Genomic DNA, 27,209 nt, shown 5'->3' with positions numbered 1-27,209 from the left:
CCAGGTTTAGGTGCCTGCATATGACAGGGGGATCCCTCATGTACTCACCAAAGAAGGTGTGCCAGATCATCGTGGCCTGCTGTATGCTTCACAATCTTGCATTGCGACGCCAGGTGCCTTTTCTGCAGGAGGATGGTCCAGATGGTGGTGTTGTAGCAGCTGTGGAGCCTGTGGAGAGTGAAGAGGAGGAAGACGACGGGGACGACACAGACAACAGGGAGACAGTCATACAACAATACTTTCAGTAGCACACAGGTAAGAATCAGCCACCCCATTTTACATTTACTTAAGGCCTCATGCGTCTCCACTGTCTGTGTTTCCCCCCAGTTCCAGTTAACTGATTTGTGACTTTCCCTTCCCTTTTCAGAGCTGTATGACCCACTGCCTGACTTCAGCTTTGTTTGCCCATGGACTAAAGCTTATTGAAATTGGTATGTTGTCATCTCAAAGTAACTGGACATTATAGCACCGTTATGTGTAATACATTTGTTAAGAATACAAGCAGACTCCTGTTTTTTTAAGTGGAATCAGTGATTTATTTTAAGTGCTACATATAGGTACATGATTGGGAAACGGTGATGGGTGGGGGTGGAGTAATGTCCATGGCAGAGTCCAGTTCTCAGTCGCACAGGTGCATTGTCCATATGCCTGGGGAAGGATGGAGCAGGGGCAGTTCAAGGTTGGACAGGGTGACAATGTGGGACAGTGGGATGACATCAGGGGGTATCTTAGGCTGGCGGGGGTCTTGCAATCCTACTCTGTCTTCTTGTGAGATCTCAGGTTCCGCTTGCGGGGTGGTTCTTCTTCTGCATGAGGTGGGGTTCTGGTGGCCTGTTGTTGTGTGGGGGCCTCCTGTCCACTAGCGCCGGCGGAGGTGGTAGGCTGTTCCTGGCCTGGGCTAGTGACAGGGGCCCTTTGGGGTGCCACACGGTCCCGCAATGTGGTGATGATCTGGGTAAGGGCCACGACGATGGTCCCCATTGCGGAACCGATGTTCCTCAGTTCCTCCCTGAACCCCATGTACCGTTCCTCCTGCAGTTCCTGGATCTCCTGGAACCGGGCCAGTACCGTCGCGATCGTCTCCTGGGAGCGGTGGTATGCTCCCATGATGGAGTAGAGGGCCTCTTGGAGAGTCGGTTCCCCGGGCCTGTCCCCCCCCTGTCGCACAGCAGCCCTCCCAGTTCCCCTGTGTTCCTGGGCCTCTGTCCCCTGGACGGTGTGCCCAATACCACTGCCCCCAGGTCCCTGTTGTTGTTGGGGTGGTGGGTCAACCTGGGTGCCCTGTAGTGGTGGACACACCGTTGATTTACGTGTCCTGGAGACAGAGGCATGGGCCCGCTGGGTGGGAGCTGTGCTGGTGTTCCCAGAGGGGGTTGGGTCTGGTGTAGCCTGTGGCTGTCTGTGGGGAACCGACTGTCCAGAGGTCCCCGATGGGCCGGGCTGGTCGTCTGGCTCCAGGGAGACAGAGCTGCTGTCATCGCTGGGGGCCTCTTCTGGGGGTGGGATGGACATCTCTGGACCCTCCGTGGCGGTGTGGTGGCGTTCGGGTCCTGCAGGGGTATAAGAGTATGGTTATTGCTTCTGTGTGTGGCATTTCGTGTGATGGGTGGGTGTCCGTGTACCCAAGTGCAGGCATTCCCTTGTGGGGGCTTTTGTGAGGGTGGCTTGTGGGGGTGATGTGTGTGTGCAGTGGGCATGCTTTGGTGATGGATGTCCATGCTTTGTGGTCGCATGCAGGGCTTGGTGTTGGGATGGGTGGGTTGTGATGGTGAGCCTTTTGCTAGGGGTTGGTGTGATGGGGGAGGGGGTGAGGGTGGAGGTATGATTTGGCATGCAGGTGGGGTGGGGGTGGGAAGCAGTAGTGAAGATTTGCCTTACCAGAGTCCATCCCTCCGCCTACTCCTGCGAGGCCCTCAGGATGCAGGATGTGCAAGACTTCCTCCTCCCACACGGTAAATTCTGGGGGAGTAGGTGGGGGTCCGCCGCCAGTCTTCTGCACCGCAATGTTGTGCCTTGATACCATGGAACGCACCTTCCCCCGTAGGTCGTTCCATCTCTTCCTGATGTCCTCCTGATTGCGTGGATGCTGTCCCACCGCGTTAACCCTGTCCACTATCCTTTGCCATAGCTCCATCTTCCTGGCAATTGTGGTGTGCTGCACCTGTGCCCCGAAGAGCTGGGGCTCTACACGGACTATTTCCTCCACCATGACCCTGAGTTTGGCGTCACTGAACCTGGGGTGTCTTTGGGGTGCCATGGGGTGGTGTGGTTGAGGTGTGGGGTGGCGTTTGTGGTGATGTGTGTGGTGCGTGTGGTGGTGTGTGGTGTTTTGTGCGTGGATGTTGTGTGGGTGATGGTGTTGTGTGCCTCTGTGTTGTGGGATTGTCTATTCTGTGCTCTATCTCTAGCCTTCGTCAATGATTTCGGGTCGTAGGGGCTTGTGGGTGATGTGGGTGTGTGTTTTATATTGTGTTGGGTGTGTGGGAGTGGTGTTAGTATGTGTATCAGGTGTGTGTATTTGAAACTGACCAATGTGGCTGAGTTTTCTATGTGTGTGTGTATTTTAGACCGTGTTTGAAAGACCGCCGCGTGGATTTGTGGGTCGGAATGGTATGGGCGTATTTCTGTTGGCGTGACGGTGGAGGTTTGGTCATCGCCTTTTTTTCGCTGACCTTTGGTGTGGCGGACTTTTGTGGATGTCGGGTTTTTGGCGGTTTGCCAGTTGCGGGTCAGAATGACCGTGGCGGTTTGCCGCGGCAGAGGCGGTGTCATGGCGGTCTTCTGACCGGCGGTAAGTGCCTTTTACCGCCGAGGTCAGAATGACCGCCTGTGTGCTGTATTTTTGTGGTGTTCTACTGTGTTATTGCATGATTTATTGCACAAATACTTTACACATTGCCTTCTAAGTTAAGCCTGACTGCTCAGTACCAAGCTAACAGAGGGTGAGCACAGGATAATTTGTTTTGTGTGTGACTTACCCTGACTAGAGTGACTTGCTTGGACAAGGGGTAACCTGACTGCCAACCAAAGACCCCATTTCTAACAAGTGACAAGACAGCAAGCTTGTGAGAGAGAGACAGAAACAGGGAGGAGCCTCAAGACCTTGGAGATGGTCCAAAAAGCCCTTGAACAGCCAGAAGAGTGGTCGCAGGTAACCTTTAAAGGGGGCTAGATCACAAATGAATGAAAAATAGTAAAAACGAAGGGCAGTGGTGACACAAGGGCACAAATAGAAAAAGTAGTGATATATTGTGATGAAATTAGGCAACAAATGTTGGAAAAAGTATTGAAACTGTGGTGAAGCAAAGGCACAACTTAGAGAAAGAGCAGTAAAAAAACATAAAACTAGAGAAAGGCACTGAAACACGATGGTGAAAGAGGGTACAGAAGAACAACGGGGACAAAACAGAGGGCATAGAAGAGAAAGCTGTGGCAAGAGAGACAGAGAGAGACAGAGCAGAGAGACGGGATTCACTTGAGGCCACCAATCCTTCATAATAAATTCCAATCACTGTACATGCACTGCTCTAATGAACCGAGATATGGATACCAACTTGTTAGCATACAATTTTTAACTGTTTGCCGAGCATTTTAAAATATTTAATTTTCAGCGTTGCTTTCCTGTGCATATATACTTTATTAGTATGCTGTTATTATTTAATTTACTAAACAGTCATAAATCCCCTGGACCCCCAGGCATCCACGGACTCAGGTTAAGAACCGCTATTCTAAAGGTGATTAATGGACCATGTGGTATCCGAGTACCAAATGTATAACATCTTTTAAAATAAAGCTTGAAACTACTCTAATCTACCGTTCAAGAATGAAATATACAAATGCAATGTCGGTAAGCCATTCGCAGGGCAAAGTTCCTTTCAGCCCTAGGAGCCGAAGTGGTAAACATAAAAGCACAGCAAGGATATTAAGTAGGTACTGACTTCCTAAAACAAATCCTGAATATAGTAGTACAACAGACACTATCACAGGAAAAGAAAGTAGTAGTGATTTGTTTGGGTGAAGTACAATTTGAGTTTCTCATTTTATCAACTTCATTTGCACCCAGTAACGAAGCAAATTACATCACAATAATTTATTTAGTGCAGGAAAACATATGCAAATGGGTTGGCAGCGTACTTGGTAATCCTAGTCGAACACAGCAACGTTTGGTTGGGAAATTAATTAATCGAACCTTTTATCAATTTCCTATTATGTGAATCGAAAGGTTTTTAATATTCTGGCAAATACAGATTTATGTACCGCTTGCCTAATTTAAGTAAGAATGATTAATTTGTAAAATGAGATGATTTGTTCTCAGCTTGGTTGAGTACTGTTGGAAATTACCATCTTTTCCATGGTATTTCCCCAGATTTTTGCCTTCACTACTCTATTTTTGATGAACACATTTTGTTGGCATTAGAACTCTGTACACTTTACTCCTGTTAGCCAGTGGTAAAGTGCTTGCGGTCTCCTATACAAACATAGTAATATTGGTATACACCTAATTGGCACATTGAATTTATGTATAAGTCCCTCATAAATGGTACTACATGTACAGGGCCTGTAAATTAAATATTACAAATGGGCTGCAGTGCTCATTTTGCCTCCCACTAACATAGCTCTGTAAAAACATGTCTCAGGCCTGCCAGTGCAAACTTTTTGCACAGTTTTAAAACCATCATTTCGATCTGACAAAATAATCGTTGTGCCAGGCCCTAACCTTCCTTTTTAATATTTATGTCACCCCTAAGTTAGACCCAAAGACTCATAGGGATGAGCGCACAGGAGTTTAAAAGTAGGACATATGAACTTAACTTTTACATGTTCTGGCAGTGAAATACCCCCCGCCCCAGTCAATTTTCAGTGCAACAAGCCTAGCTCTCCCATAGGCTAACACCAGGATGCCCTTTTATGTTCAATAGGAGATAACTTTAGTTCGGGCCAGCTATATAAATAGTTCTTCCACACATTTAAATTTGAATGTAAAATCCTCTTTGATTGTAAGGTAGGATTTTAAAATACTATTTTGAAAATACCACTTTTAGAAAGATGGCATCTTTGTGCCAAAAGCAATTGTGTCTTTCTGCCAGTGCCCAAGGTCACATGACTGTTAAAGGCTTTCCTCTGGTGTGATGTACATTCCTTAAAAACAGGATTAAAAAACCTTGGATGTATGGAAAGGTGTTACTACTCCTGAGCAGGATGACCTTGAGTTTGTACGCAGTCCTTTTTGAGCTTCAAAAGGTAGCCTGAGGGCTGTACCCAGCCTCTTCTTGACTTCAGAAGTTGCCTGCCCTGCCGGTGGCAAAATTCAGCCCACACCTAGGCCTACCTGTCCTTTATTTCCCTAGGCACACTGAAGCAAAACCCAGGGGAAAGTGAACAAAACCAGTTGAGGGTTAGACAAAGGGGGTGTCCCCCTCTCACAGTCTGGCACCCGGAGAACCTCTCATCAGAACACTCCTTGACCTGTGGAGATTCAGAAGAAAGTCAGCCCTGATGTCTGAAGCCTGAAAGAAAACTGGACCTACGTGCCTTGAACCCAGCACCCCAACAGTCACTCCAGGGGGTTGGGTGTCCTCCTGTTCGAGCTACAGGGACACCACAAACTTCCAGAGGCCTTTCCCTGCAACTGACCAGTACCATCTGGACCTGCCTAAACCCTGCTGCTGGCCTCGGCTGGAGTGAATCCCAAACCCTGAGGGGTGCTCCCCAAGTTCTGGACTCTTCACTGGTATTAGAGTGTACTCCTCCAACCCATTAAATCCAGAACTTGACTCCAGGTGTAAAACCAGAGGCCCTAGGCACTTTATATTGCAAAGAAACGTACTTGGTCTCATTGAAAGTGGACTTCACTAAGGCCAAAGCAGAACCCTCTCCAACTGCCACCAAGAAATTCCCAAACACAGATCCCAGACTTTGCCACCATGAGCCCTTTGTGTCAACACCGACAGCACTGTGTTTACAGCCAATTGCAAGGTTACGATTATTGAACAGTTCTTTGTGCAGACAACGACTGCAATGCCAAAGTGAAGTTCCTACCAAGGCTTGGAACTTCAGCAACATGCTGCTGGTGAGCCACTCCTCAGTTCCTGCCTGCAGCCTGTCCATCATATATATATAAAAAGATGGTATAAATTAGGAAAGAATACACTGAAAAACTCTATAAGATGCAGGAACTTATTATTTGCTCTCCACCTCCACTCTAAAATGTTGTTGAGAAATTACTTTTACTTGTTAAAAAATGAGTATACTCCAGGCTTCTCAGTTAATATATTGTGTGAATATATAATGTTCATGACCCAGGTACAGTAAGGTAATATGGGCATACCCCTTTTTGTGGAATGCTGCAGCCTGTCCATCGACAACCTTGTCAATGTGGGCTTCTCATATTAGAAGGTAAACTTTCTATTAGGATGAACCTGGTGCTGGTATCGGACCCATATCTATTGCAGTTAGCCTTGGCTTTTGGCTTTGACCTTGTCCAGCGCAACCATGTAACCATGATTGGTTCTCTGTGGTGCTATTTTTACTGAACACTTTAAAAAGTCATAGATCTGATGCTACTTATTAGATTTTTGCCATTTTTATGTCATTTCATTTATTACAATATTCTCAATTTTTCTAAATTGATTGAGATTTCCCTTGTGTTGTGTTTTTTTCACTTTATTGCTGTTTGTGTACTGCATAAATATTTTACAGATTTCCTCTAAATCACTATGACTGCTTTTGTGCCAAGCGACCACAAAGTTAACCACAGGTTTATCTAGTGACTTTTGTGGTTCACCATGACAGAGATTGTGTTTGTTACTCGAGTGGGGCTCTCATCCGCCTCAACTTGTAACCTAATTTCTTAAAAATAGAAACATAGCATATATTGTGTGCAGTGACAGTTTATATGTGTTATACTTGTGTAAACTGTATAATGTTCTATTTACTTGTTACTTAGACTTCATTGTTTTTGTTGGATTTACATTGAGGATGTATTAATGTTCCTCATAATTATTTAGGGGCTATGATAAATCTAGAGTTTACTTGTCTAAATCTTGGGTATTCCTCAGGGCCTACCACATTTCTTTGTTTTATTGTAGCTTAGGTCAGCACAGTGACCAAGTTACCCAATCACCAGAGGCAGCACTTCTCTTAATGAGACTGGATTGGGAAGAATACTGATAGACAAATATTCAAAAAAGCACTGGCAACACGAAAGGTCTGGCTTTAGTTGGCCAATTCACTTTAACTATTTTTTGTGCAACCAATGTATGCACAAATGCTGTTGATCAGATTAAAAGCTCTCCTATTAGCTTTGCCAGTGCTGTGGAAAAAGAAAAGGATTATTTCTGTAGAGAATGCATATAGAAGATAAAGACCTGAATCTGATTTACAGTGAAAAACTGAGAGTATGTTTCTTATGTACCATAATCCCACATGCATCCGAATGCAAACACTTCTTGTAAGATGGAATGATACATCAAATATCCAAGAGCATGAGATAAGACATTAATACTCCTATAGGAAGAACCAAATCTCACTCTATCTATATTTTAAGGAATTAATAATGAAACACATCTTACAGGCAGCTGTGCTACCAGACCTAAGAATGGAATGACAGGTTCAATGGAAATTAAATGGAGTGAAATAGTTCAGAAGAAGAGTACCTAAAACACATTAATTTATATTTCATTCTGAGTAATTCAAATAACAATACTATTTACCTGTCCAACCAGGCCAGTAAATTCTTGGCAGCACCAATCAAATCAACAACAGAGGTAAGGAAATCATTTGGCAGTCGTCTGGAGGCTCTGCCATCGTAGTGGCCACTCCTCCGTCTACCTGTTATAAAGTTCTGTAGATTTTTGGCAGAGGCATTCAGCTTATGAGAGAGGGTTCTCAGGTTTTCTGTCTCCAAACCATAATTCTGAAATCATGAAAACCAACAATTAGAAAATGTCAATTTGAACAAAAAGCAATATATGAATTTATTTGGCTCCGAATGGCAGGAAGGGTATAAAACAGCATGACTGAAGAAAGTTGTAATCTAGTAGTTTGCAAACAAATTTCCAATGAACAATTTCTGACGCATCTGTGAAAACGTGCTCTACGGAGCTCTGTATTGTAAATACAGTACATCCATGGAGTTGTGGGGGGCGTAGAGCAGAGCAAGAAATCTGATGCATTGGAGACAATGCATCAGATTCTTGCAAACAAGGCCCAATGAATTTCAAAACAAATGTCCTAGACCAGGCCTCGGAGGAGCACCCTCAGAGCTGCCTTATATATCCATCCTCAGATATCTTGAAGGAAAAGAGGCTGCTTGAAAAGAGTCCAAAATGCCTATCAAAATAGTGGATGTATCCCATCACTTGTTCAATGAATATTGTATGGAGGTTTGGGCAATAGGGTCAGGAGAGCAAGATGTTCCCTTTCCTAATTAGAACAAATAAAGTACAAGAGGTAGTCATTTGTCACAATAAGGCACTGCTTTAGCTAGAGTTTTAGGCATGAGATTGATAGGTGAGTCTTAAATGTAACATTAGAACAATGTCCCATTGATCCTAACAGAAGCAATGAAGGCTAATGTTGCTGAATAAGCAAAAGTGAAGCATGAGACCATTTACGGTTTGTGAAATGAGTAAGCAAGAGGATGGCCATACTAGATGGGCTCATGAGGACATCAGACTCCAAATTCCTCTGTAATCACTTAAATAAATAATGATAACTGGCATGTCGATGGTAGGGTTATTTGTAAACAATATTAGCTGCCTCTTTCTCGTTCCCTCAGTTCTACAATTTCACAATTTATTCACACAGTAGCAGCTACTGCCAGAAAGGGGTGGGGGGGCCAGCACTCCGGGGGGCAATAAAATAAAATACCTGCCACCTTTGTGTTCTGCTGCTCGCGCCGCTTCGGGAAAATCTTCTCTTCTTTCTCTGCTTCCACTCCTTCCCACCCAATCCTGATGCTTCCCTCATGCTATTACCCAGCATTAGAGAAGCACCGGGATTGGCCTGAATGGGCTGAAATGGCGCTTAAGGAGGAAGTGGGAGACTGCGCTTGCTCTCCACCTGGCTGCGAAACACAGCCGGGTGGAGAGTCTAAGTGCGCATGAACGTTTGGCCGGCCTCAGATGGCCAGTCAAACTGCCATGCACACTTAAAAGTGACATACCACTCCTCCCTGAGCTGACACGGAGGATGCTGGCCCTGCCCCACCTTAAGACAGTGGAAAAACAAAGTAATAATAAAACAATTTTATTATCACTTTAGTTTTCTGCTTTCATCAGTGGGGCGACACTCCTCCACCACAGTAAAGGGGCTGCCCCTGCATTAACACAAGTTTAAAATATTCTTATGCACATGACCTTCTATACTAACAATGGGTAGACATGTTCTATCTCACTAGAATAAGACTGCAATTAACTTTTCGTGTGTGAGTCCAAAATGTTATTTATGCATTAATTAAAACAAAAAAATGCAAAGTGTAGTTTATCATTTCACAAAGTACATTTATGTTTGTGTAATTTCCTTTGTACAATGCTTGCTTTGCTCATGAACTGTGTTGCCAGAGTACCCACAAAAGTACCAGATATTAATATGCAGGAACTTTACTTGAAGAGTTCATTCAAATCACATTACTTTTCATATGAGGGATTGGCATCAGTGTTGAAAGAAAACACTTTAGTAAATGTATTTGTGCCACATTTGAATACCTTGTCTAAGATGGAAAGTCATTTCTCTGTCCGAATTACTTTTTATTTCCCTTTACTTTTTATTTTCCCTCTAGCTTTTATAACCTTTAATCTGCAATCACAAAAACCTAGGAAGTGGATCCAGCCAAGGACATATAGAATTCCACATTTTGGAATTATAAGTTGAGGAGATGGGTGTTGATTAAGTTCATACCATGATATATGGGATACAGTAGCTGCTGCTCTACAATATAAGGATATTACAAGTCACCAGAGGTCTGTAACCAGAAGAACAAGGATAAAGGCTAAGCTGCTTTATAAAATCAAAGAACTTCAAGGTGACTTGCAATATACCTTTAACATATAATAGAGGGTATTTTATTCCTTATAATTCTTTGTCACATCACTAATCTTCCCTCAAGCAACTTAAATCCTCTGTGCCATGCTCTTTCATGTTCTTTATTAGGAAGAATAAAAGTAGAATTTTGTAGTGCGGTAATAAGCACGTCAGAAATCAGTTAGTAAGAGTTTATGTCAACCTGGGTCATTAATGTGTTTAAGTACCATATGTGCACTACTGGGAATTAATTTCATAATGATTTTCTATTATAATGGAGACTTATAGGATATTAATACTGTGTGTATATATCAAATGTAAAAGCATCAAAGTGCTATATGTCTATATTTTCAATGAGTTATTTCATTTACAATTTTGTGAAGCTGGAGGTCTTTCTTAAATAAAGGGAATACATCTTGCCTGTCATTTTCATTTTTTAGTTGTTATTTGTTTCCAAATTAATTCCATCTTTACACCAACTTCTTTTCCCCTACCATTTTTATTTTGACATCTACTAAATTGTACCCTTCTTCTTTATCCTCCATTGTACTACAGAGGTAAACATGTTTTAGAAGCTATACTACTGCATCTTTAGTGTCAAAAAATTAATTGAAAAAGGGTAATGGTTTTTAGCTGGCCTCTTCCAATTCAGTGTCTTGTTATTGATGTGGTCATGTCACCAGCAACAGTGATTTTGCCATGTTATTTCTAGACTTACTTTCATTGCTATCAGAACTCTGGCAGTGCTGGTCTTTCTGGATCTGTCAGAGGCATTTGATAATGTCTCACATTCCATCTTGATTCAGTGTCTGTTAGACTTTTTGCCTTACGCAGGGTCATCCCTAGTCTTTTTGCCTCCTTCCTCCTGGTTTTTCTGACCTCTCGCTGTTGGCTCTAGGACTCTGAGCACTTTATCACTGCTGACCAGTGCTAAAGTGCAGGTGCTCTCCCATCTAAAGTTGGTATGATTGGCTTATACCTAATTGGCATATTTAATTTACCTGTAAGTCCCTTGTACAGTGGTATCTCTATACCCAGGGCCTGTAAATTAAATACTACTAGTGGGCCTGCAGCGCTGCTTGCGCCACCCACTGAAGTAGACTTTCAAACCTGTCTCAGGCCTGCTAGCGCAGGGCCTGTGTGCGCAGTTTTCTGCCACAGGGACCTGGCATCTAAATTTACTTGCCAGGCCCAGAACTCCCCTTTTACTACATGTAAGTCACCCCTAAGGTATGCCGTAGCTAGCCCTATGGGCAGGGTGCCATGTATGTAGAAAGGCAGAACATGTGCTATATTGCATGGCCTGTCCTAGTAGTGACAAACAGCCTAACTTGGTGTCTCACTGCTGTGAGTGCTGCCTTCTCATAGGATTGCATTAGAAATGCCCTGCCTTATGTGTAAGGGGTATTATCTGATTTATGAGTGGTAGCGTAGGCGTGTTTGGTATGGTTGTGATGGTGATAATAAATGCTGCTTACTGGTGTGGGTGTATTTTTTATTACTATCACAGAAATGCCACTTCTAGAAAGTGCACATTTATCTGTGCTTATGACTCGTGTGTTTTGCAGCTTGACTCCAATCCACGTCTGGGCAGAGGGACAGTTGGGGCTTTGTGCATACTTTTCAGACAGCCTGTACACAGGGAGGGTGGAGGTGTCACAGAGGTGCATCTGCATACTGAATAGTCTTCCTGGGCTGAGAGAAGGGAGAGGCGGGGCACACCTGCATTTGTAAAGACTGTGCCTTGGCCTCACACAATAGGGTCGTTAACCCCCCACTGATGTTTGGAGCCTGTGCTGAAAGGAGAGAGGGGGCACTCCCAGAACCAGTTGTAACTGGCTGAAACCTCCTCTCCCTACCATTGTAAAACACTGTAAGAACTGACTATAAGTACAGGGGAATTTTCCCCACAATTTGGAGACTCTTGGAATCATCTTGGAACTGGACACCAAAGGCTGAAAGGACTCACCAGGAACCGCCATGGACTGTTGCTGCTGTGCTGACCTGTGACCTGCCTGGTCACTGTGAAGGACTTGCCACTTGCTGCCTTTTCCTTGTGCTGGCCTGTAGCTGGGCCTTCCACCTGAGGACCTTGTCTTAAGATTCTGCTCCCCAGGGGCAGAGTGCTGTGGCCCCTGACCCCTGCATCAATTTCTTCACAAGGGGTGCTTCTCCGTGGTTGTGGCTGCCATAGTGCTGATTGCAGCGCGCTTATGGAGCCTTGGGAGCTCGGAGGCTCCTGGCTGCATTGTGCCCCTTAAAATAAGATCACCGCAGCGGCCCGGGAAGCTGAAAGAAAACTCGCGCACCACATTGGGTGCAGGCGAGTGTCTGCTCGGGCCCCAGGAGGGGTCCGATCTTCTTGTGGCTTCACGGCAGGACCAGGGAAAGGCGCGGGGAGTGCCCCCTTCCCCCTGGCCTCTGCGTTAGGAGCAGGACGCTCCTTTTCTGCTGTTAGGTAAAACAGGCATTATTGTGGGCCCCCCCCCTTGGTGGAAGGGCCAGTGGAGGCCCGGGGGGGGCCCCCAGAGATCGCAGGTCCCGTGAGGGGCCTGTCATTAAACCAGAGGGGGTGCGTGGTGCCCCCCTCCTGCCCTAAGTTGTTTTTGCTGCCTTTGGCTCCCCTCGTAAGGGCCGGTTGAGGCCCTGGGGGGCCCCCAGTAATCACGGTACCCAGAGGGCCCTGTCTATAAAAGAGTGGAGGTGCATGTCGCCCTCCTCTGACCCCAGAGTATAAGGGAGGCCCCCGTTTTGCACATAGGAGCGCCGGGGGCCCCATTGTTCGCCTTCTGGGGCACTGGAGGTGCCTTCATCCAACCTGGTACTGTTTAAAGGACCAATATAGTTGTAATCCAAAGTTCTTTCTACAGACTTTTGTTTGATTCATATATTACCTACCTGCGTTTGATGTTTTTACATATGTGTATGCAAATGTTCCTGTTATGGGCATGACATGCTAATATGTTTTTCTAACTTGCCATATGTTTTATAATGTTCCTACTATGGGCGTTTTATGATATTCCTATGACAAGTGCTTTAGTGTAATAACGTGTTTCCTTACTACTGCTTATGTTGCAGAATATTGAGTAACCTGTGTGTTATTTGTGACTACTGCTAGTTTGCAGAGTAACTAATGTGTAACGTTCTGGCAACTGCTAAAGTAGCAGGATACTACTGTTATGTGTTTGGTCTGATAATTGCGTTGTGTACAATACAGTATATTTTCATATAATCTGGTGTTGTGTTTCCTTTATGGTGGGGATATTGCGTCACATGTGTTTTGTGTGTTGTGCAGACGTTTACACATTGCCTCCGGGTTAAGCCTGACTGCTCGTGCCAAGCTACCAAGGGGGTGAGCAGGGGTTATCTTGGACGTGTAACTCCCTTGCCCTGACTAGAGTGGGTAAGTTCTGCCTGGCTGAGGTACACACCCTAGCCAACCAGAAACCCCATTTCTAACAGTGTCTTTTTGAGATAGGTATCCAAGAAAAAGGCCTAGACTGTCTCAAAGATGTTCTCTACAACAGGACGCAAATGGTCTCTTTCAGCAACTTTCAATCAAATGTCCTTCCTCTCAGCAAAGGGGTTCCTCAAGGTTCCTCCTTTAGACCCACTCTTTGTAACATGTATTTGGCGCCCCTTGCCCAGATAGTCAAATCCTGTGGTTTTGAAATACTTTTGCATGCAGACGACACCCAACTAGTCATCTCCTTTGGGAGTGACATGAAAAATGCCAGAGATTTATTGTTTATATGAAGAAAATTGCTACATGGTTGACCCTAAATTATTGTCAGTTAAATGAATAAAAAACAGAGATCATTTTGTTTGGAAAAGCTCAGCTATGCTGGTCGGTGGAATGGTGACCCTCAGAGTTAGGTCCTGCACCTTCTTCTAGTAGAACGACGAGAAACCTGGGAGTCCTTCTTGACGAAAACCTATCCATGAGGGATTAGGTTATATCCAAATGGAAATGCTGTGACAGGTACTTTAAACGTATTGCGTATCCTACTGTGTCAGGTCTTTTCTGGGTGACTGACGCTTTGATGCTAATGCTCTCAAACTCAACATTGTAAAGGCTAAAGAGATTGTTAGTTACTTTCCTAGATGGAATGTTCATCTATTAACTCAGTTTAGAAAAGCCATCCTTAATTTTCCCAAAAAGCTCCCTGAAGACTTTTGCTGATGTCAACTGGTCAGAGATTATTGGAATCCAGGAATGTCAGGAGGAAGACTAGGAATTGGCTTAATGAAGATTATCAATAAGTAACCAGGGAATTACGTCAATTACAGAGACTTTGGGGAAAAACAGAGGTGAATACTGCAGCATCTTATTTTAACACCAGAAAAACATTCAAAGTCCCACAAGGCCAGTACACAAGAACTAAAAGTAATGAGAGACGCTCACCCACCGGCAACTTGTAAAGGAACATGACGGTAATCTGCAGTGCCCAGATGCAGCATTAAATAAGACCTGTCACAGGACTTGCTAGGAACGAGACTGCTGGACTTTGGGCAGCAGGACCACTTAGCGTGGGGAAACTGAGTCTAATCTAATACCGTGTGACAGCTGTTGGCCTAATCTGTTCGGTTAGTGAGTAGCACCTCACCAAAATGCAAGAGTAAAGGTGATTTGTGGCAGCCTATCACATTACCTTTAAGACTCATCAGGGAAGTCATGCTGGAACAGATCTTACCCCTTTCTCTCAGTTATACACATCCCATACATGCAAAGACAAACAGAAGCAGGATTTGATATAATACATTTATTGAAGCAACTACAGTCTATGTAAAAAGGCATGTATTGTGATTATTAGGATAATGAAACACAACACCATTAGAGCAGTGCCTAGGAAAGGAAACAGAGGATGAGTCCCACCATACTGTCACTTTAGTGATTCTAAAATCCGTACCTGCACTACTAAGATTCTACATGAGAGCAAAAGCAGTGTTGGCCCCAATCTGCCCATCTAGTCCCTGGTAGGAAACCCGAGTAAAATACCTATGCTTTAGGTAGAGAAGAGGTCTGTCGGTCTGCAGGGACTCCTACCACATGGATGAAGGGAAGATGCAGAGTTTCAGGAAAAACTGCGACGACAACGTGCAGCATGGGATGGCAGGCTGGCTGGAATTTCTCCTCTAAGGTGGTGGGTGCAGTGTGGTGTTTTATAATAAAACATTTGATGTGCCAAGAACTTACAAGAAGAGACAACATGTATTTTCCCCATGTATAGGAGACGTCATTCTCTCTGTACCGTGCAAAGAAATGAATAACAAATTCTGTGTGAATGGGTAAATGATCAAAGATAATAAAACATCTCAACTAATATTAAGCTGTGCTAAAATAATAATAAGAAGAAAATTAACTGTAATTAGGTGAAAGGGCACAGGCCGAAGGCCCAGAGCTAAAATATTGTAGCCCTATAAATGTTAAAATAACCTCACGACAGACCCACAAGTATGCCTTCTGAAAGTTGCCAAGAAGGTAGACATAACTTGGACAGGACCGGGAGGACAGACCCTGAAACCAGGCAAGTCAAGGAAATGGCCAACCCTACCCAATGACTCCGGGCCTCATTACGAGGCTGGCGGTCCTGGGAATGCATAATACAATGTTCTTGACAGTCAGCCGGGTGGGAACATTGTAATAAGCTTGAGGGGAACGTCACCACCATGGTCCCATGGTGGGACCACCAGAGACATTATCGGGTCCTCAGTGTCGTCAAAGTAGGAAGCCAACCCTTAGTATTGATGTCAAAAGACATTAAAAGAGTGTCAATCAGAAGGAAAGATGCATTCTGAGACAAATAAACAGATTGAGAGCAATGCACCTCCATGGAGCGCAAGTTTACTTTATTCACTGAATAAGGAGAATAAGAAAAACACAGGTAAATTTGAATCCTATGAGAAAGGGAAAATGGAAAGCTCTTTGGGAAGAAATCCATGGCCTAGTTGGAGAAATATTATGTCTGGAAAAAATAAGGGACAAGGTCAGAGCAAGCCGAAGCAAGGAGACAATATCATGCAGCCAGTGTTCAGAAGAAATGACTGTCTTAAAATCTACTTTGACTAACAGGACCTTCAGGTCCACTGGATCCAGTGGTACATATGAGCCAATTAGAGATTGAGGTCAGCTGAGTACCAAGATGGTTGCTTTCTTCAGGAGCTTAGCAAGACCTTGTCTTCAGAGCAACTTCCCACCAATGTATACATGAGGAGGGACTGAACAAGGGCAGCCTTATACCTTAGAACTGGCAGTTCCAAGGGATCTGTGGTTAGATTTGTGGGCACCCGGGACCCACTCTCCTCAGGCTGAAGCTTCCTGTCTAGGTGGTGCTAGTGGGTGCAAAAAAAAGCTTATTGTGCAGCTAAGAGTTGGAGGGTTGCATGAGAGACTACTAGTGAAAAAGATTATTATACTTAAACGTTTTGCCTTTCTCCACAGTTTTTTGGTGATCCTGTTTTTGCTGTCCTTAGGGCTCTGTGCACTTTAGCAGTGCTAAAGTGTGTGTGTCCACTCATTATAACATGGCAACATTGGCTCATACCCAATTTGTATATATTATTTACTTATAAGTCCCTTGTGAAGAAGTACTAGATATAAATTAAATGTGCTTTCAAACATGTCTATGGCCTGCCATTACAGCCTGCAGCCTGTGTGTGCAGTTTTTAAACTGCCATTTTGACCTGACAAAACCGACCTTGCTTTTAAATACATTTAAGTCAACCCTAGGGTAGGCCCAAACAGCCCACAGGGCAGGGTGAAAAATATTTAAACTGTGGGTAATGTAATTTTAAGTTTTACAGGTAGTGAAAAACTCTTCACTACTGCAAGACCTACCTCTCCCTTAGACTAACATTGGAAGTACCTTATTACATTTAATAAGCTGTTACTTCCAAATTGGTGCAGATCGCCAGTTCATGTTTGGTGTCTTTGGAATTATAATGAAAAAAAAATGTCATGGGGAAGTTGAATTCCACTTTTATAAATGTGGTATTTTCCTCCTCTAGCCATTTATTGTCTGTAGCCTGTCCCTGGGTGACTGGATATAGCTGACAGTTAAGCTATTCCTCCTAGATAGACACACACAATATAGAGCTTAGATGTGCCTGACAAGGCCATCACTGGCAGGGTTGGAGCTGGGCCCAGCCTTACTTAAAATTAATTTTAAGTTGTGTCCAGCCTCTACACAAGAGCTGCATACCCCCTATAGTTAGTCTAGAACAAGGACAGGGAAGGCAGGATGCCTGAGGACTTCAAAGGGAATTTCTAGAAGTTTCCCCCACCTTCCACATGAAGGGCACCAGGTTTAAATTGTTTGCTATTAATAAGAGCATAAGTAAATTGATTCAACAATATTTAACTGGCAATACCATTTTTCTGGTACCAGTGTATTATTGGGTAAAAGCAAAACTCTTTGCAGCACATTGAAAATGTAAATTACTCTATAACCGAACAGATAGAAAAGGCTATAGTAATTTGGCCATTATAGAAATGGTTTTTCCACCATACACAACAGGATCAAGAATGATGGGTCATCAAAAGCCCCTTTTCCTAAGTTGAGCAAAAATCAATTTCCTGAATTTATGTCACTTAAAAATGTGACAAAAAATCATAGTATCTTATCAGCATTTGTAGCCTTTTCCCTGGGTAGAACTCTCTCTCTTCTGCATCATATCAAGGTTTCATTCATAGACATTCATAAACAATCCATATCATTCACTCCTTCATTCACTCCTCCTCAATAGTATTAATTTCATCTAACTTGAAAGGAGGAAAGCACAAGGTATTGCTCATGGGATTTGGTAAAGTGACACTTGGGGTAAAGACCGATGTCTGCTGATGGTTGCTTAACACCATAAACACGAGGGCAATCTTTTTTAATATCTTTTTTATTGTTTCATTCGTAACTGATGTTACGGCCTACCACCATTTCATACCTCACAATAACTGTCTCCAGTAAATCGTCCACCTCTTGCACCACCAGTTGTCTCTTCGGCAGCATTGGCTACAGGGCAGTGCAGCCGGACCGCTCTCCCTGTGGTCACCCTCTCTGTCTGCAGTGTCTGGGTGCACACATGTCCCTGGGCTAGTTTCGGACGTTCGACTGTGTCCGTTCACTATATGTGGGAGTGTGCCGGGTCCGCCATGAGGGTAATGTTAACCAAATGACCAGACAATGGCTATTTTTAACATCAAGTGTTTTGTCCTTGCTACAGTTTTATTCTTTTCCGTTTACTCTTTCCCATTCTATTTTTCTGCAACCTTTCTGGCTTGCGTCGATTCATTTTAATCAATAAATGCTCCGTGTGCGGTTAGCTGCTTTGTATTTTTTTTTTTTGTATCCACGTAGAATAGATATGTTATAAATATATTAACATACTACACACGGATGCTTTGCACGAAGCTTTTGTTTGCTTTTAGATGATTCCCACATCCTACACAAAGGACGTGAGTATTTACTGTCTAGCACAGTAGCATAAATATACCGAAATATTTATCAGTATGAATAGAAAGCATCGAGAAGAACCGAAGCAAACACCGAATATCTGTCACACGGGACAGTGCCTCTGTTCAGTGCCTGCGGGACTGTAACAAATCAGAAATCTGCTTGGAAAATGTTCATAATTGACCCCTCCTTTTAGCTAAGGTGTTACTAAGTAAAATGATCGTGCCAGTGTCATCATTTTAATATAAACCATGACACATCTGAAATAATGTAATATTTAATCATTTTTATTTTGCAGCTAAGCACAAGGCAAGCATCAGCCAATAATCGAACACGTCTCGATTAGGCGGTACAAAGAGCTGTAAGTGAGTCAGTCATTCTGACATCCTGAAGTGTACCCACATTAACCAGTGAGTATGACATCCGGCCAGTTATGATTTTGAAAATATCTGGTGACGGTTTTGAGTCTGACAGTGGTGTAAGAACCACTGTGGATTGTCAGAGGTGAGGGTGGGGGTAGCACTGCAGTCGTGGGCTCCATTCATCAGTTGAGAGCTTCAGATTAGATCTGAAGAGAGAACATAAAGTGAACGAGGGACAGTGGGTTTTTAATGGGATCAAGAGATGTGGATGTAATGCCCTTCCTATTGGTCTTACGTAATCACGTCAAGCTGTCGGAAACATGAGTGAAGTAGGTCAGCCTGCTTGGAGACGTGCAATTTGATAGGTTTTTCACTGGCCTCTGGATGCTTTCAAGGAACCTCTAATGGAACAGAGGCATACTTCAGAGGACCGCAAAAATGCTTCTGAAAAGGCTAATGGAAGCAACAGAATGCCCAGATTTCTGATCCATTATTTGATGATTAAATTATGTTTACCGGCAGCTTGCTTTTCCCAGCTCTAATGCTTTCCTGGACCTGATGAGGTGGGATATTTTCTACATGCTTTTATGTACAAATTATAATACCCCACCAGCAAGTGCATGACCGTGCATGGATGGGTGCATGTACACATGTTCCCAAGGTGAGAAGGAGGTCAAAAAATAGTATGGGAAATGTCACACAAATGTAAGATTATGGGTGGGCACGAGCCTCCAGGGCGCTTCCACCATGGAATGCCCACGCGCCACCTGCCGCAGAAACCACTGAGCAGATAAATCCATTAATGGTACACCGACTTTCCTCAAATAATAAACTGGCTTTACACTCATAAATCAGAGAATCTGCAGTGTATATCTAATTTGCACGTAAGAAGGTTGGGGAAGGAGGCCCGTGTGTTTCGAATCGTCCTGGCTTGCTCTTTGCCACAAGTTGTATCTTTTTATTTGAAATGTTTAAAATTGCTCCAGAAAAATGTGCCATCACGTTAATAAAGCTATATTTCAACAACCGTATTACAATTGTGAAGTAGAGGGTCTGTATTATCATGTATGAGGTCGACAGGGTAGGCGAGTTACAAAAAAAGCATACTGTTAATTTAGAATTAAAAGTCAAATAAATGTTTTTTTGTTTTAGTCTTAAGCTGCTCGGGGGCTTTATGCACAGTACAAATCATTCCAAACTTGGCATAGTAGGAGCAACATCGCTCCACAGACTACTACATGGTGCTGGTAGTATCAGGCTGAGACCATTCTGATGGTTCCATGTTTATCAAATAAAAAGCCCATTTATCGTAGACGGGTGTTAGACAAAGTTCAGAACGTTTTCAAATCCACCAAGCATAAAAGCAATTCAGATTAAACAGAAGTATAGACAGTTCAGTTAAATAGATATCAGCAGTATATAATTAGAAATTGTGTAAAAAATGTTGGGATTGGAGCAGTAAATAAGAAATAACTGCCGGCCTGGCAGCGGCCCGGAAGTGTCGTCCATCTGCAGTCTGCAACTGCCATTTCTCGTGCTCAGTATCGCGACATGTAAACGTCGAAAAAGTAATACCGAATCAGAATGTATGACGAAGAAGAATAAAACACTGTTTAGAGAGACATGTTTGGCGTTTTGTCATCTATGTTGAAAAATGCCTTAATACATCTTTGTACCTTCTGTTCATGTGTTCACTCCACGTGCCCTCATATCATTTCAACATCACTCTTTCAATTCTCTAATGCTTTATTTCTCATTTAAAGCTCTAATCCTAAAACATACACACCATTTGTAATTATATATACATTGATATCTTATTAGCTGATCTATCTAAACTGGTGTTTGATCTGCATGCATCTCTTGTTCATTGAATAGTATTTCCACTGAATATTCAGTTAGGCAAATCTAATAATATCATGTCGGCAAAAAGCGAGTAGGGGAGTCTGTCCTCTGTCTCTTCAGTAAATGACGGCAGGGTTAACCTAAAGTTTTTGCCAGAGCACTCTAAAACATTTTCCTGAATGTAACAGCGAAGCAGTGACAACGTGAATCCAATTATCAGGCAACAATAACGATGCATGCAAATGTGAACTGTCCGTTGCTGGATTCAAATTGAAAAGTGTAATGCGTTTTGACATTCTGTTCTGAGAGGCCTAAACTTTTTCAAATGCGCCATCTGCCTGACTTCCTAGCTGGCTTGAACACCACTTACAAAACAAGGGAAATGAATCCCAGTAAAGCAATTTACCCCGTCATCCACTTTCAGAGAAAAACCTGAGAGAGTAAAGCGGTGAGGCGAGGCTTGGCCTAGCATATGTGTAAGCTTCAAAGCGTGGGCTGCTTAAATCATTCAAACCGAAGTTCAACTTTTCAAGCCCGCATATGTTTAATGTCGTTCTATCCCCTACTCATCTGTGAGGTGACGCAGCATAAAATATCCATCTATCATTGACGAAATCACGCGCGTTTTCGTTTGCCTCCTGTTGGCATTGGTAGGGTCCGGGTGATGATGATAACATAAATGCATTTAATTCACCAGCAAAACAATAATGTGGTGTAGGTGAAAGACAAAGCCCTTGCATGTCTCTTCTTAAGCGCAGATAATAATGAAAACAATCGTGAAATAATTGGAAAAACAAACGTACAAATATAAAAAGAATTGTACCACTTAACTGTATACAAAGTGTGCCTTTATTCGAGGTTTGTGCGCCTCGGGTTAAGATACTTCACAATTTTGTTCTCATAAATGTTAAGTTGTATTTTACTTTAATTGAGTTCAGGACTGCCTGTTTTTTTCTCCAGCTTTTTACTTCCAGGTACAAAGAGACAGCCTCCATCAAAATCAGCCTTTCTTCTCCTTTGTGGAGCATCGTATTACAGCATCTTCCTCACTTTACCTATTTAACCCTTCATTAGGAATATCAATTCCTGGGCCCATATTACAAACGGGTACACTGTCCTTGTGTGCGTAATGGCACACTGTTAAGCAGGTGCGCCAGGTGTAAACTGGGACAGTGCACCCTACTAAAATGAATGTGCTGCCCCCAAAGCAGCTGCAAAGTCACGCCTGGCATGGTGGCAGCGCATTTAGTGACATACAGAGTGGGTGCTTCAAAGCTGCTCCGGTTTTCTAAATGCAATTGGCAACTTGCGTGCACTTTAAAGAGGGATGTCTGGGGGTTGCTTTGGACCCCATTTCCCTCCGCCAGAGGGCTGCCCTCAGAGGGGAGCACTTACAGTGCACCACCTTTTTGTGGTTCACTGTCAGTGCGCCTCCTAAGGGCATGTTTGCTTCTGTCCCCGCTTCAGTAATACGGTGCAGGCGCAGAGGCAAATTGATTCCCTTATTGCATGGGGCAAGGAGGAAGCACCCTCTCAGGTTAGCCCTGGCACTATATGTGTACCAGTGCTGTTAGTGGTGCAGAAGGGGCTGTAAAACAATTGCAGTCCTTTCTGTAATGGCACAGTGCCCCAGGGGTGCAAAAAGCTAGAGCACACATCTGTTGCACCCTCTGGGCACTATGTGTAATATGGCCTCTGGTGTCCAAGTAACAGGCGGAGACATTAAGGGAGTTTTCCCTGTTCAGATCCAGTAGGGCATAAAAAAGGGCCTTGACCCTTCTGCTTCACTTCTGCAATATATTTCTTTACTCCCCACTGTAAATCCTCTATACCTACCAAGGTAGGTTTTTGGGATCTACCTTGAGTTCTCCCCTTAGTAGAACCCATAGAACCCATGATCTATCCTGGGTTACTTTTCTGATGCAAGTTGGGCCCTTAGACCTATCACTGTTTTGTTTGCGTTTGTGTTCCGGCCTACCCAGCTTCTGTACTGACTAATTGAAAAGACCAGATCTTTACCACCACATACTCCTATACACATAAAGCCCTCTGGACTTCAATGAGGAATCACTCTAGTGGGCCTGACAGCTTAGCATCTGCTGCTACAGATCCTGCATGACCCATTGACTGAAATGCAAGTCAACCTCTTTTGGACATCCAGCAAATATATATCTAAATGGATCTGGTGAGGAAGCTTCTACTGCTCCAGACCGTACATTACCACCTACTCATACACATATAAAATCCATTAGACTTCAATGAAAAACCCATCAAGTGGGCCTGGTAGCTTAGCTCATGATGCTCCAGATCTTTCACCATTGCCTGATTTAAAAAAAAAATGATATAATCCCTTCGACTTCAACAGGAAAAATCCATGTAATCAGTGTAATTTAGCTCCCACGGTTCCTGATCTAACACCACCATCACCACATAACACAAAACCATACAATGCATTGCACTTCAACAAAGAGACATCCAAGTGTTACTGGCAGCCAATTAGCCCATGCTGCTCCAGAACTACACAACTACTTAAATCAAACCATCAAACTCTCTTTGGTATTTCTATTAAATATATCCAAGTAGTCCTAAAAGATAAGCATTTGCTGCTACAGATCCACTGACTACTTCACAATTCAAAATGGCCCATAACCCTTTTGAATCCATATAAAGCAAGGTTTTTACTGTTCTAGGCTAAACATCATTACCTCCTGAATTTAAACTTCTGTATTTTCTGCACTTACAACTTCTAGCTATCTTTAGTAGAGCTGACAGAAAGGTGCATGATCTCAAGTAACCCACATATTTACACAAATAATCACACAGTTCCAACCTATTCCTCTCAAAAGTAACTACTTTCTGCATTATAACTTAATTGGAAACCGGACTTCATGGTTACAGAGTATACAACTAACCCTGTCAACTTTTGTTACATACTTTAAAATAAAAAACGATAGCAGCATTGTCAAGGCATATGTGATGAATGCTGGATTTCTGATAGTTTAATAGTGATATACACTTCAAGGAAGTCAAAGCCTTCCTGAAGGTTGGTAACACAATCTTGATGGATTGCTGAGGATTATCACCACTTCATCCCATGTTTATGGTTCAATACATCGTTAATGACAGTTGTGAATATACTGATAGGTACCTGCTCAGAAAACAAGATGCACCTCTTCTGTGTTGCAGTACAGTTGTGTGGTTCTGATATAAAAACCAGGCTAGAAAACAAGCTATTGATAGAACTGCAGCCCACAACCAGCTCCCCAAGGTGTAGGCAGACAAACATAATTTGTAGGGCTCTTTGTGTTCGTGGGCACATAGTCACTCTGCAGTCCACTGCAAAAAGTTTCAAAAGTGAAGCTCACATCATGGAGAAGAGGTGTTCTGTGTCTCTGGTGTTGCAGGCGATGTGATTTTTTTTCTATGCCCACTATGTTCCACAAGCTGTGGTACCAGCCATTGAGGTGAGGAATCAAGTTGTACCCCATTTTGCCAGATGTGCCTGTTTTGGTGACTATTACATGATGTTAATAAGTTCCTTGTTCTTTTGTGGGCTCCCCTGAGGTCCTCAAGGTACTAACCCAATATGAAGCCATTTGGGTCATCTGGTTTTTATGTTAGTGGTTTCCTCTATAAATCCAACCACATCCTTCCACTATCCTCATATCGTGCTGCAGTCCCAAAATATATGCATGAGTGTCCCTGTGCTCCCCCCCAAAGAATGTGCTGACCTATTGCTTTCTATGGAGTGTAGGCGATGAGGTGTGTAATGCCAACTAAGTAAGATCTAAATTGAACATGGGCATTGCTCTTACTTGTGTTCCCTCATTATTGTTTCCCGTTAGTTGTCTGACAGGGACAGCTGTTCCATTTTCTCCTCCTACTTGTCTTGAAATCTACTCCTTTGCCCTCACCTCCTTCTTGAAGAGATGAGGTGTTTATCTTCATCTACTCTCTGCAGCATTTTTCAAATGAGGTGAGTGGCATTGTAGGTGCTGCTTTATTCATCAGACTCAACACCAAGGCCCTAATTTCGAGTCAGGCGGTCACAAGACCGCCAGACTCGCGGTAGTGGTCTGGACCACCGCTGCTGTGGCAGTCTGACCACCACACTCGCGGTTGTGGTCTGGACCACCGCTGCTGTGGTGGTCCGACCGCCACATTTGCCAGGGTACTGCCGTCTCTGCCAGGATCGATAATCCTGACGGGCTGATGGCGGGAGCAGGTAGTAATCGGCCAGGGTGGCGCTGCACGCAACTCTGCCCTGCTGATTACAACCTTGTTCTCCAGCAGCCATTTCATGGCTGTTTCACTGCCATGAATAGGCTGGGGGAGAACAGGTGCAGGGGCCACAGGGAGACGCAGGCACTTCCCATGCCCATGGCATGGGCAGTGCAGGGATCCCCCTGCCCAGCACCCTCATAATTCGCACTGTCTTTCACACTGTCTGCTGTGCAGACAGTGTGCATTACAAGGGTGCCAGTGACTCTTGTGGATGCCAACATTGCCGCCGGCTTGATTACAAGCCGGCAACAATGATGCCTCCCCTTTCCCACTGGGCTGGCTGGCAGAAACATTGGTGTCCGCCAGTCAACCCAGCAGGAAAGTCATAATGGGGCCGGCGGTGAGGTCGCCACGAGTTTGGCAGAGGGGTGTTCCCAACAGCAGAAAGTCCATTTCCTATTGCTTCCTATGCACCTGTTGCTTCCAATCCTTTCACATCTTCCTGGAGATCAGTAATGTTCCTAATATTCTTCTTCAGGTAGTTGGTATTTTCAGGAATGTAAGTACAACACTGTTGAACCATCCTGCAGATTCCACATTCCTGGAATGGCTAACACAAGTCTGTTTTGCAAAAACTATAGATCTAATCACTACCATCTCAGTACCTATAACAAAAAAGGCTCCAGCTGTATTTGTGGACCGCTTATCACCTACTGTGTACAACTTTTTAATCTTATGAGGATTCAGTATCACTCCTACAGATGGAATACTTGCATCAGAAATGTCTCCATAAATTTCACTAGCACCTCTTTTCATTCATGCATGTTCTCTCCCTGCTCGCTCATCAAGATGTCTCACGAGGTAGATATTCAGAAAACGTACTCCCATGTAGCATGCTCCACAATATCTGCTGGGTAACCTGTATTAAGCATTTTCCCAGAAACATTAAAAACTCCAGGAATAACAGGATCATCACCATCTAAAAATAATCCCCATTTTCCTAAATTTCAAAAGTTTGATCACATTCACTCTTGCCTACTAAATGTGTGTTTAATCTAGATTTGCTACTGAATATAAACAATTTCCCATTATGTTGCCAACCTAATGCCAAAGCTGCTATATCTTCTGCTACTTTATGTTCAATCTCCTCCCTAGCCCAAATTGGTGCAAGTGTGTGATTGGCAGCTCTGTCCATTATGTTTCTTCTCCTGTCTTCTACTAAATCTATACATTTCTTCTCCACATCTGTCAATGTACAGGTTAAGTTGTGTCTATGAGCATAAGCTGTGTCGAACATCATAGGAGGTTTAAAGACGTGTCCAACTATTTCTAGTATTTTAGTATCTGGTTGATAATTCAAATGTTTCAACAAAGAAATCTCTGAAAAACTAAGTCATAGTCACCCTCCTGCAATGTCCCAGGGTGTTAAGTTATCTTTTTCCATGGATACACCTCTCCTATCTGATAACTTAGTTTCAGAGCCTACTTTCTCAAGGAGCATGATCCCATCGCCCAATGTTATCAAAGTACATTCTAAACTTTTGGAGAGTTCCACAAAGTCAAGCACTCAGGTCACTTCCCAGGAGAGCGTTTGTGATTTAGAGCCCTCATCGATGAATGTTATGTCATGGAATGTGGCCGGAATTCATAACAAACTTGAAGATGCTGAGTGGGGGGAGTCAATTGACAAATTTAAATTTAGCTTGTTTCAGGAAACCTGGGCCACTGCAAATTTTTACAGACAGGGATACTGCTCATTTAGTAAGATAGCTATACCATCTCTAGCTGGAAGAGCAGCGGGGGGCCTTATTAAATGGGTAAGAATCTCTGAGATGGGAAATGTAAAGGAAATTTATGTGGACTCGCCTGATATATTGGCACCATCGATCTAGTCCAAACAAGGTTTCCCTGTATTGTGTATAAATGTTTACAATAGACCAGATTGCCCCAACCATTTATCCAAAATGATCCAGATATTGAATTCCCTGGTGTCGGATCACTTTTTGACTCATTATATTATCATAGCAGGTGATTTTAATGTGTCTCTCGAGCCTAACTCAGTTTTCTTTGAGACCACTCATTATGAAGACCTAATATGGAATATCCCCCCACATTCAACACAGACGAAACACCCCAAAACCACTAATAGGGCCTTCCAGATAATCGATCTTATGATAACACATGGTCTTCGCCCAGGGAATGGGCGCTTTCCATCAGATAAGCCGGTGAAACCTACCTTCTTTAGAGGGTCATATAGCAGCATACTCGACTTTGTTCTTTTTGATGTCAGGATATGGCACCTTATTAATGA

General features: G+C 43.5%; 1 protein-coding gene across 1 annotated transcript in view; it reads right to left on the bottom strand.

Moving 5' to 3' along the window:
• LOC138265076 (connector enhancer of kinase suppressor of ras 2-like) overlaps positions 1-27,209 on the bottom strand; it is a 1,142,768-nt gene that overhangs the window by 357,150 nt on the left and 758,409 nt on the right. Inside the window, exon 3 of the mRNA XM_069212623.1 lies at positions 7,713-7,915. Within this exon, the coding sequence (XP_069068724.1) occupies positions 7,713-7,915 (203 nt within the window). The remainder of the gene's footprint in view (positions 1-7,712; positions 7,916-27,209) is intronic.

Source organism: Pleurodeles waltl, chromosome 2_1 (assembly GCF_031143425.1).
Source record: "Pleurodeles waltl isolate 20211129_DDA chromosome 2_1, aPleWal1.hap1.20221129, whole genome shotgun sequence".
Taxonomy (NCBI): Eukaryota; Metazoa; Chordata; class Amphibia; order Caudata; family Salamandridae; genus Pleurodeles; species Pleurodeles waltl.
The sequence above is the reverse complement of the archived record's forward strand: the minus strand, read 5'-3'. Positions and strand labels throughout refer to the sequence as shown.